The sequence below is a fragment of the Oncorhynchus masou genome, chromosome 9, assembly GCF_036934945.1.
Source record: "Oncorhynchus masou masou isolate Uvic2021 chromosome 9, UVic_Omas_1.1, whole genome shotgun sequence".
NCBI lineage: Eukaryota > Metazoa > Chordata > Actinopteri > Salmoniformes > Salmonidae > Oncorhynchus > Oncorhynchus masou.
In genome coordinates this window covers 65083509-65096010 of record NC_088220.1, presented here as the reverse complement: position 1 = coordinate 65096010, position 12502 = coordinate 65083509, and the positions used below count along the sequence as shown (strand labels likewise).

The following is a 12502-nucleotide window of genomic DNA, read 5'->3' as shown; positions in this document are numbered from 1 at the left end:
GGGACTGAGAGGAAGCCCGGCACTGAGAGGAAGCCCGGCACTGAGAGGAAGCCCGGCACTGAGAGGAAGCCCGGCACTGAGAGGAAGCCCGGCACTGAGAGGAAGCCCGGCACTGAGAGGAAGCCCGGCACTGAGAGGAAGCTCAGCCAGGTATTTGGATCCGGCAGATCCTGGCTGGTTGACAGTTCTGGCAGATCCTGGCTGACTGGCAGATCCGGAAGAGTCTGGTTGACTGGCAGATCCGGAAGAATCTGCTTGACTGGCAGATCCGGAAGAGTCTGGCTGACTGGCAGATCCGGAAGAGTCTGGCAGATCTGGAAGAGTCTGGCTGACTGGCAGATCTGGAAGAGTCTGGCTGACTGGCGGATCTGGAAGAGTCTGGCTGACTGGCGGATCTGGAAGAGTCTGGCTGACTGGCGGATCTGGAAGAGTCTGGCTGACTGGTGGATCTGGAAGAGTCTGGCTGACCGGCGGATCTGGAAGAGTCTGACTGACTGACGGATCTGGGTGCTCCATCCTGACTGGCGGCTCTGGCTGCTCCATGTAGACTGACAGCTCTGGCGGCTTCTTGCAGACTGGCAGCTCCATGCAGACTGACAGCTCCTTGCAGACTGACAGCTCCTTGCAGACTGACAGTTCCTTGCAGACTGACAGCTCCATGCAGACTGGCAGCTCCATGAAGACTGACAGCTCTGGCTGCTCCAAGTAGACTGACATCTCTGGCTGCTCCATGTAGACTGACAGCTCTGGCTGCTCCATGCAGACTGACAGCTCTGGCTGCTCCATGCAGACTGGCAGCTCTTGCTGCTCCATGCAGACTGACATCTCTGGCTGCTCCATGCAGACTGACAGCTCTGGCTGCTCCATGCAGACTGACAGCTCTGGCTGCTCCATGCAGACTGACAGCTCTGGCTGCTCCATGCAGACTGACAGCTCTGGCTGCTCCATGCAGACTGACAGCTCGGGCTGTGCTAAACAGGCGGGAGACTCCAGCAGCACTGTAGAGGAAGCTCTGGCTGCGCTAAACAGGCGGGAGACTCCAGCAGCACAGGAGAGGAGGAAGGCTCTGGCTGCACTAAACAGGCGGGAGACTCCAGTAGCGCAGTAGAGGAGAAAGGCTCCGACAACGCTGAACAGGCGTTAGGCTACGGCAGCGCAGGAGAGGAGGAAGCCTCTGGCTGCGCTGAACAGACGGGAGACTCCGGCAGCGCAGGAGAGGAGAAAGGCTCCGGTAGCGCTGCAGAAGCGAGGCGCACTGTAGGCCTGATGCGTGGTGCTGGCACTGGTGGTACTGGGCCGAGGACACGCACAGGAAGCCTGGTGCGGGGAGCTGCCACCGGAGGGCTGGTGTGTGGAGGTGGCACAGGATGGGCTAGACCGTGAAGGCGTACTGGAGATCTTGAGAGCAGTGTTGGCACAGGACGTGCAAGGCTAGGGATGTGCACAGGAGGCCTGGTGCGTGAGGCTGGCACCAACTTCACCAGCCGACTAACACGCACCTCAGGATGAGTATGGAGCGCTGACCCAGGTGCAATCAAATCCCTGGCACGCTCCGTCGGGCAAATTCCATGCAAAAAGCACCAACACAGCAACTCCCTCATTTCTCTCTCCTCCAATTTCCCCATTAACTCCTTCACACTCTCTGCTTTGCTCACCTCCAACACCGGTTCTGGTCTCCTCCTTGGCTCCTCACGATAAACAGGGAGAGTGGGCTCAGGTCTGACTCCTGACTCTGCCACACTCTCCCTGAGCCCCCCCCCCAAGAAATTTTTGGGGCTGACTCTCGGGCTTCCATCCGCGTCGCCGTGCTGCCTCCTCATACCAGCGCCTCTCAACTCTCCAGAACTCTCCAGTTCTTCTTTGGGGCGGCGATATTCTCCAGGCTGATCCCAAGGTCCTTCTCCGAATAATTCCTCCTCCCATGTCCATTCCTCTCTTTGCTGCACCTACCTGTTGACACGCTGCTTGGTCCGTTTGTGGTGGGTGATTCTGTAACGGTTTTCTGTAGGCGAAGGAGAGTCGGACCAAAATGCAGCGTGTAGATTGGATCCATGTTTAATGAAAAAACGTAAAACACGAATCAATACAACTACTACAAAACAAAAAGAACGTAACGAAAACCGAAACAGCCTAAACTAGTGTAAACTAACATAGAGACAGGAACAAGGACACTAAGGACAATCACCCATGAAACACACAAAGAATATGGCTACCTAAATATGGTTCCCAATCAGAGACAACGATAATCACCTGACTCTGATTGAGAACCGCCTCAGGCAGCCATAGACTATGCTATACACCCCACACAACCCCAAGAAGAAACACACCACAAATAAACCCATGTCACACCCTGGCCTGACCCAATAAATGAAGATAAACATAATAAATATAGACCAGGGTGTAACAATAAGAGAATTTGGCAGTACGTCCAACCGGCCTCACAACCACAGACCGCATGTATGGCATCGTGTGGGCGAGCAGTTTGCTGATGTCTTCTTTGTAAACAGAGTGCCCCATGGTGGTGATGAGGTTATGGTATGGGCAGGCATAAGCTACAGACAACGAACACAACTGCATTTTCTAGATGTGAATTTGACTGCACAGAGATACCGTGACTAGATCCTGAGGCCCATTGTAGTGCCATTCATCCACCGCTATCACCTCATGTTTCAGCATGATAATTCATGGCCCCATGCCGCAATGATCTGTACACAATTCCTGGAAGCTGAAAATGTCCCAGTTCTTCCATGGCCTGCACACTCACCAGCAGTGTTGCCAACTAATTTCCAGGCTAAGTTGCTAGAGGCAGGTTGATTTGTTGCTAAAAGTTGCTAAATGACGTTGTGATGTCATTGCGTGATAACGTAAAACTGCGTCATTACATAGAATACACAATAACGTTACTCAAATTGACTGGCCATCTCTGCAAAAAATATGATTTGACATTTGTCCAGGTACAGACTCCCACTCTTTTCTGTACTTCTGGCTGTACAATTTTGATTGAGACATGTTGAGTGATGTTGTAAGTTCTGTTCAAGATCAAACATTCGTTACCAACTATATTCATTGGGTTTGGCTTGTCGGACATCGTGTTCCAGTTCCCGCCAATATCCAGCAACTTCGCACAGCCATTTTTTATTTTTTTTATTTCACCTTTATTTAACTAGGTAGGCAAGTTGAGAACAAGTTCTCATTTACAATTGCGACCTGGCCAAGATAAAGCAAAGCAGTTTGACACATACAATGACACAGAGTTACACATGGAGTAAAACAAACATACAGTCAATAATACAGTATAAACAAGTTTATATACGATGTGAGCAAATGATGTGAGATAAGGGAGGTAAAGGCAAAAAAAGGCCATGGTGGCAAAGTAAATACAATATAGCAAGTAAAACACTGGAATGGTAGATTTGCAGTGGAAGAATGTGCAAAGTAGAAATAAAAATAACAGGGTGCAAAGGAGCAAAATAAATAAATAAATAAAATAAAACACTGGAATGTTAGATTTGCAGTGGAAGAATGTGCAAAGTAGAAATAAAAATAACAGGGTGCAAAGGAGCAAAATAAATAAATAAATAAAATAAATACAGTAGGGAAAGAGGTAGTTGTTTGGGCTAAATTATAGGTGGGCTATAGGTGCAGTAATCTTTGAGCTGCTCTGACAGTTGGTGCTTAAAGCTCGTGAGGGAGATAAGTATTTCCAGTTTCAGAGATTTTGGTAGTTCGTTCCAGTCATTGGCAGCAGAGAACTGGAAGGAGAGGCGGCCAAAGAAATAATTGGTTTTGGGGGTGACCAGAGAGATATACCTGCTGGAGCGCGTGTTACAGGTGGGTGCTGCTATGGTGACCAGCGAGCTGAGATAAGGGGGGACTTTACCTAGCAGGGTCTTGTAGATGACATGGAGCCAGTGGGTTTGGCGACGAGTATGAAGCGAGGGCCAGCCAACGAGAGCGTACAGGTCGCAATGGTGGGTAGTATATGGGGCTTTGGTGACAAAACGGATTGCACTGTGATAGACTGCATCCAATTTGTTGAGTGGGGTATTGGAGGCTATTTTGTAAATGACATCGCCGAAGTCGAGGATTGGTAGGATGGTCAGTTTTACAAGGGTATGTTTGGCAGCATGAGTGAAGAATGCTTTGTTGCGAAATAGGAAGCCAATGGAAGGAGAGTTGTATGGCATTGAAGCTTGCCATTGAAGTGGAGCGGGACAACATTCCACAGGCCAAAATCAATAGCCTGATCAACTCTATGCGAAGGAGATGTTTTGCGCTGCATGATGCAAATTCTGATCCACGCACCTATCTTTTTCTAAGGTACAGTATCTGTGACCAACAGACGCGTATTTGTATTCCCAGTCATGTGAAATCTATAGATTAGGACCTAATGAATTTATTTGATATCCTGATATCCTTATATGAACTGTAACTCAGTAAAATCTTTGAAATTGTTGCATATTGCGTTTTATATTTTTGTTCAGCATATGTTTGTCTGACTGACTGTGTGTATCTGGGTGGCAGGTATCTGTGTGTATGGGGCAGCATTGGGCCAGTAACCGAAAGGTTGCTGGATCGAATCCCCGAGCTGACAAGATAAAAACATCTGTTGTTTTGCCCCTGAACAAGGCAGTATAAGAATTTGTTCTTAACTGACTTGCCTAGTTAAATAAAGGTTGTTGTTTTTTAAAATCTGTGTGTGTCAAGCTTATTGTGTTTTTATATTCATTTTTATTTCTATTAGTTTTAAGATCCACATGACTTGTCGACTGCAGGAACTTTACAAAAATCATGTGATCAAAGGTCATGAAGTTCTGACTGCAGTCATCGGCAAGTTTCTGCAGTTGCTCTTCATCAACTTCATCCTGTAGCCATCGCCTGTATTGTGGGAGGCTTTATTGTCAACAAATCACTAGGGTACAGTAGATATATACAAATAAATGTGATATTGGCCTAATTGATTGTACAATGTTTATACACATAATATTGTATTATGACTTCAGTTTGTGAGTGTGTGATATGGGGGTTAGAACTATTTTGACTTTATAAAGAAAACCTTGAATAAAACACTGCCATGTTTATCTGAGCCATTCCAATGGGCACACACTGGTTGAATCAACGTTGTTTCCACATAATTTCAATTCAATTACATTGAACTAACGTGGAATAGAGGTTAAATTGACGTCTGTGCCCAGTGGGTTACTGTTGGAAAACCACATTCGTGTCCGACTTTTGGATGTCCCAGATGCACCTCCCCCAACTTCACTCCTCAACTTTCGTCTGCAGTCGGTTGCTTCAGCCTTACCACTCAAACGTGCCCAAAATCTGCAGTGCTGCTCATGGTTAGTCATCTCGCTGAGTCTACCTTTAAATTATGAAGTCAATCTCAATATGATTCAGAAGCTTGAAAACTCCATTGGATTTTTGCCCCGCAAAAAACTATAACGGAACATAATTCATGATGGTTTTTTATTTTACTTTTAGTTTGTTTTGGAGTCTTAGATAATAGTTTCAGCATGGTTTTCGTTTTTCAAAAAAGTTTGTTAATTATTTTATTTCAGTTTACTAATTTGTTTTTGTTTTAGTTTCAGTTTTAGTTTACTATATAACCTTGGTGAATGCATGTGTGTGCAGGTGTGCGGGTGCATGCATGTGTGTGTGTGTGTGCGTGTGTTTGTTGTTAGTTACCTGCAGGCGGAACACCATCCTCCTGGCCTCTTGCATCTCCTTTTCCAGCTGCTCCTGGTGACACTCCAGCTGCTCCTCCCATGATCTCTCCTCCTCTGGCCCACCATGCCCTGTGGCAGGACACAGGCCGCAGAGAGACAACACCTCTTCTGGAGGGCACAGACAGACAGACAGACAGACAGACAGACAGACAGACAGACAGACAGACAGACAGACAGACAGACAGACAGACAGACAGACAGACAGACAGACAGACAGACAGACAGACAGACAGACGGGTGGATGGATGGATGGATGGATGGATGGATGGATGGATGGACAGACAGATGGATAGATGGACAGACAGATGGATAGATGGACAGAAACAGACTGGGCATGATAAAACATCCTTTTTGTAGCAGATTAATCAAATGGAAACAGATCTCAGCACGAGAAAATGGATGTGCAGCCAACCTGTATCAGATTTCCTTTCCGTCAACTCTGATTTGTTATCCCCAGGCTCGGCGTGGTCTTCAGATTGAGCTGAGATAAATGCTTCTTTAGGAGTGTCTGTGGACTGAGCGATGATGTACTCTTCTTTAGGGGAGTGTGCAGGGCTGGCTGAACTGAGGCTGCAACAGATGGTGCGAAAAGACAGGAATAAGGAATGAGTTTGTTTGCTGCTGAGCCAAATAAAAAGAAACAGTAAATAAATATAAAAGGAAGACATTATTCTTCTTGAAATTACATATACTGTACATAAATGCCATCTGGACTAAGCAATATTTCAACTGAATGATACACTGTGAACATACACTCCCTCTGTATTTATTTGGACAGTGAAGCTAAAACTTTAAATTTAGCTCTATACTCCAGCATTTTGGACTTGAGATCAAGTGTTTCATATGCAACTGACAGTATGTATGAAAATACACTCAAATAAGAGGTGACATTCTGTACAGTGGCCTCATATTAAACATTTGATATCAAATCCAAAATTATGGAATATAGAGCCAAAATAAACGTTTTAGCTTCACTGTTCAAATAAATATGGAAGGAGTGAAAGTAAACACAGAGATGGACTTTGTTTGTTCATTCATTCATTCAACTGGATTGACACAAACATAAGTGACTGTTTGTATAAAGTTTTACTTAAATTAGAATACACTTTACAGGCAACAGCAGACACATGGGACACATTGAGTCAAACAACTATTTCAAAAAGTAAAATAGGGGCAGGATTTAGAAACATGCTGTTTTAGTGTTTTGGGGATGAACACATTCTTAGGATAATTTTTTCCTCGGGAGACATCAGTTCAAAACTAACAATGATTTCAATGTCTCTGAGAGGATTATTTCCTCTTTCAGCATGTATTGAGTCTGTTATATACTGAGTCTGTAAGGTACTGGGTCTGTTAGGTATGGAGTCTGTTAGGTACTGGGGCTGTTAGGTATGGAGTTTGTTAGGTACTGGGGCTGTTAGGTATGGAGTCTGTTATATACTGAGTCTGTAAGGTACTGGGGCTGTTAGGTATGGAGTCTGTTAGGTACTGGGTCTGTTAGGTATTGAGTCTGTTATATACTGAGTCTGTAAGGTACTGGGGCTGTTAGGTATGGAGTCTGTTAGGTACTGGGTCTGTTATATAGTCATTCTCTTAGGTACTGAGTTTGTTAGGTACTGGGTCTGTTATATACTGAGTCTGTTAGGTACTGGGGCTGTTAGGTATGGAGTTTGTTAGGTACTGGGTCTGTTATATACTGAGTCTGTTAGGTACTGGGGCTGTTAGGTATGGAGTCTGTTAGGTACTGGGTCTGTTATATACTGAGTCTGTAAGGTACTGGGGCTGTTAGGTATGGAGTCTGTTAGGTACTGGGTCTGTTAGGTATGGAGTCTGTTAGGTACTGGGTCTGTTAGGTATGGAGTCTGTTAGGTACTGGGTCTGTTATATAGTCATTCTCTTAGGTACTGAGTTTGTTAGGTACTGGGTCTGTTATATTGTCAGTCTGTTAGGTACTGGGTCTGTTATATAGTCAGTCTGTTAGGTCCTGGGTCTGTTATGTACTGAGTCTGTTAGGTACTGGTTCTGTTATATAGTAAATCTGTTAGGTACTGGGTCTGTTAGGTACTGAGTCTGTTAGGTACTGGGTCTGTTATATAGTCAGTCTGTTAGGTACTGGGTCTGTTATGTATTGAGTTTGTTAGGTACTGGGTCTGTTATAAAGTTAGTCGGTTAGGTACTGGGTCTGTTATGTACTGAGTTTGTTAGGTACTGGGTCTGTTATAAAGTCAGTCGGTTAGGTACTGGGTCTGTTATGTACTGAGTCTGTTAGGTACTGGGTCTGTTAGGTACTGAGTCTGTTAGGTACTGGGTCTGTTAGGTACTGAGTCTGTTAGGTACTGGGTCTGTTATGTACTGAGTTTGTTAGGTACTGGGTCTGTTAGGTACTGAGTCTGTTAGGTACTGGGTCTGTTATATAGTCAGTCTGTTAGGTACTGGGTCTGTTATGTACTGAGTTTGTTAGGTACTGGGTCTGTTATAAAGTTAGTCGGTTAGGTACTGGGTCTGTTATGTACTGAGTTTGTTAGGTACTGGGTCTGTTATAAAGTCAGTCGGTTAGGTACTGGGTCTGTTATGTACTGAGTCTGTTACGTACTGTGTATGTTATGTAGTCAGTCTGTTAGGTACTGGGTCTGTTATGTAGTCCGTCTGTATGTTATGATGAGGTCTAGGCCCCTTGTCATGTTCTCTCTTCTGTGTTTTTTAGAAATGGGATCCAGCCATGTGTACTATGACCCCAGGCATTGGAAATGGCTCTCAGATGGGGGATTCCATGATCCGTTTCTTAGTATCTATGGGAAAACAACCATGCTTCTGTCTGTGTTATAAAGTCATTTGCCAGACAAGGGATAAACTACACCACTATTCAGGGCAGTATGTCTGTTTAATGTATTTTAAATATGTATTTCAATTACTTTTTTGTTTATTTTGTCATTTGTATTTCACTGACCTGAACTACAGTCCGATCTATTTTATAACAAGATACTTTAGAGAACATGATTTATTTTGTTTTTTTGCCTACTTGAAATGTATTTTTTTGTATTTTGATAGACTTATGTATTTCATATTTTATTTTTATAAATTGTTGGGGGTATTTTATGACAAGATAAATTTTGATGTATCTTTACCCATCTCTACAGCCATTCACATTTTTATTCAAATATTATGGTCTCATTCGGGGGTTAATAATAATATCTAACATGCTTTGCAAGTGTTCATTTTTACCCTTCAAATTAGCATTTTGGTCATTTAGCTTCTATAGCAACTTACAGTCAGTGCATTCAACTAATGTAGAAAGAGGTAAACAAGCACATTAGCACAGTGATAGCAAGTAAAACACTTTTTCTTTTACCATTACTGAAAATGTTGTTGAGGTTAAGGGGATATTTGCAAATGTATTTTGTATTTTGAATATTCAAGATACAATACTTGTATTTTAAATAAATGCTTTGCAAAAGTATTATGCATTTTATTTTAATACCTTGGTCTTCATGGTATTTTGTAATTGTATTTTGTCATTTTTGCCCATCTCTGCCACTATTCAACATAAGAGCCTTGGGCATAACATCTTGAAAAGGGGAGAGAGACTATGTTTGAACCTTTCTGCAAGATTGGTGGATGATGATGGATTGCATTTATGTATCAATATGTTACTTGGTGTGAAGAGGAATGTTGACATGAGTAATTAGACTCACATTACAGCCTGTGTGTGAGATTAATGTCTGGTTTAATGTAGTGTTAGGATGGCATCTGTCTTTTTGCAGTTAAAAAAACAACATTGCATGACTAAATTTGAGGGCTGCGACCGTATAACTGCCCTGGCTTGATCTGTCCCTTTTGCAATACCATGTAATTAGATGGACTTGGGGTTGCTATAAGGAAAGAATACTACACATTGTTTTTACTTTAAGGCAATTCCATGATAAAAGAGAAATGCTGAGAATTAGATTTTTCACTTAAAAATGTATGTAAAAAAAAAAAAGATTGTCAAATTAAACAAACTGTACAACTATGTTTGTTAGTGTTGGTGAATGGATAAAGGGTAGATAAACGTAAATTATATGGTAACAGAGTGACCGTGAGGTAACAGAGTGATGTTCAGTGGACATTGTTAAAAGTAGTCCTTGTGCATATGGTTTGTTTTACTTTGCAATCACTGGTTTTTATTTGACATACATTTTAAAGTGAAAAATCTGAGTCTCGGCATCACTCTGTTACCATGGAATTGACGTTTATCTACCTTTTATCCATTCACTAACACTGTGAACAGAGGGAGATTAATGGGGGTTAATTGGGCCACAGGTGGGTCTGTATGTGCTCTCTTACTGTGCCTCAGCTATAAATGATTAATACTGTATGTGGAGGCAGGTACCATATAATGCTTGCATAGATTGATATGTAATTGAGTTGGTAGGGATGTATAGTAGATACAGTATGATGACATGAATAGAATTGTGAGAATTAGGTTATATACAGTGCATTCGGGAAAGTATTCAGACCCCTTGACTTGTCCACATTTTGTAACGTTACAGCCTTGTTCTAAAATGGATTAAATAGTTTTTTTCCCTCATCAATCTACACACAATACCCCATAATGACAAAGCAAAACAGGTTTTTAGACACATTTACATAAGTATTCAGACCCTTTACTCAGTACTTTGTTGAAGCACCTTTGGCAGCAATTACAGCCTCGAGTCTTCTTGGGTATGACACGACAAGCTTGGCAAACCTGTATTTTTTGTAGATCCTCTCAGGCTCTGTCAGGTTGGATGGGGTGAGTCGCTGCACAGCTATTTTCAGGTCTCTCCAGAGATGTTAGATCGGGTTCAAGTCCGGGCTCTGACTGGGCCACTCAGGGACATTCAGAGACTTGTTCCGAAGCCACTCCTGAGTTGTCTTGGCTGTGTGCTTAGGGTCGTTGTCCAGCCTAAGGTCCTGAAAGCTCTGGAGCAGGTTTTCATCAAGGATCTCTCTGTACTTTGCTCCGTTAATCTTTCCCTCAATCCTGACAAGTATCTTAGTCCTTGTTGCTGAAAAACATCCCCACAGCAAGATGCTGCCACCACCATGCTTCACTGTAGGGATGGTTTTTATTTTATTTTATTTATTTAGGCAGGTAGCACCCCAACATGACAACAACATGGTAGCAACACAACATGGCAGCAGCCCAACATGGTAGCAACACAACATGGTAGCAGCCCAACATGGTAGTAGCACAAAAATGGGAGCAGCACAAACATGGTGCAAACATTATTGGGCACAGAAAACAGCACAAAGGGCAAGAATGTAGAGACAACAATACATCACACGAAGCAGCCACAACTGTCAGTAAGAGTGTCCATGATTGAGTCTTTGAATGAAGAGACAGATATAAAACTGTCCAATTTGAGTGTTTGTTGGGGCTCGTTCCAGTCGCTAGCTGTCTGTCTGTTGCAGCGAACTGAAAGAGGAGCGACCCAGGGCGAACCAGTGCTTTGGGGACCTTGAACAGAATGTGACTGGCAGAACGGGTGTTGTATGTGGATGATGAGGACTGCAGTAGGTATCTCAGATAAGGGGGAGTAAGGCCTAAGAGGGTTTTATAAATAAGCATCAACCAGTGGGTCTTATGACGGGTATACAGAGATGACCAGTTTACAGAGGAGTATAGAGTGCCGTGATGTGTCCATGAGGAGCATTGGTGGCAAATCTGATGGCCGAATGGTAACATCTAGGTATTGGCCAGGTGATAAGGCCAGGTTTCCAGGTTTCCTCCAGACGTGACGTTTGGCATTCAGCGAAAGAGTTCAATCTTGGTTTCATCAGAGCATAGAATCTTGTTTCTCATGTTCTAAGAGTCCTTTAGGTGCCTTTTAGCAAACTACAAGCGGGTTGTCATGTGCCTTTTACTGAGGAGTGGCTTCCGTCTGGCCACTCTACCATAGAGGCCTGATTGGTGGAGTGCTGCAGAGATGGTTGTCCTTCTGGAAGGTTCTCCCATCTCCACAGAGGAACTCTAGAACTCCGTCAGAGTGACCATCAGGTTCCTGACCAAGGCCCTTCTCCCCCGATTGCTCAGTTTGGCCGGGCTGTCACTTCTAGTTCACTTGGCCGGGCTGTTCACTTCTAGAGTCTTGGTGGTTCCAAACTTCTTCCATTTAAGACTGATGGCGGCCACTGTGTTATTGGGGACCTTCAATGCTGCAGACATTTGGTACCCTTCCCCAGATCTGTGCCTCGACACAATCCTGTCTCTGAGCTCTAAGGACAATTCCTTCAACCTCATGGCATGGTTTTTGCACTGTGAACTGTGGGACCTTATATAGACAGGTGTGTGCCTTTCCAAATCATGTCCAATCCATTGACTTAACCACAGGTGGACTCCAATCAAGTTGTAGAATCATCTCAAAGATGATCAATGGAAACAGGATGCACCTGAGCTCAATTTTTAGTCTCATAGCAAAGACTCTGAAAACTTACTGTATGTGAATAAGGTATTTCTGTTTTTATTTTATTTTATTTTTTGATAACATTTCTAAAACCCTGTTTTCGCTTTGTCAGTATGGGATATTGTGTGTAGATTGCTGAGGAAAATGTTTTATTTAATCCATTTTAGAATAAGGCTGTAATGTAACATTTTTGGGAAAAGTGAAGGGGTCTGAATACTTTCCAAATGCACTGTACCATCATACTCAGTAAGTTTGGAAAATGTTCTGTCATAAGGAGCCTACTTTGATGATTCTACTGAGCTACAGAGAAACAAGGACAGCCGGTCACAGTGGTCTGGTCACCATCTT

At 43.5% G+C, this 12502-nt stretch overlaps 1 protein-coding gene across 7 annotated transcripts in view; it reads right to left on the bottom strand.

Annotated features, from left to right (window-relative positions):
- The window catches only part of LOC135546482 (dixin-A-like), a 33320-nt gene that overhangs the window by 16892 nt on the left and 3926 nt on the right, over positions 1-12502 (bottom strand). For 5 of the 7 annotated variants that reach the window (XM_064974946.1, XM_064974945.1, XM_064974940.1 and 2 more), the window contains exons 2-3: positions 6142-6299; positions 5689-5837 (exon numbers count right to left, since the gene is read on the bottom strand). In XM_064974946.1, coding sequence (XP_064831018.1) covers positions 5689-5837; positions 6142-6299 — 307 coding nt within the window. The remainder of the gene's footprint in view (positions 1-5688; positions 5838-6141; positions 6300-12502) is intronic. The other 2 variants (XM_064974942.1, XM_064974944.1) reach the window with 1 other exon arrangement.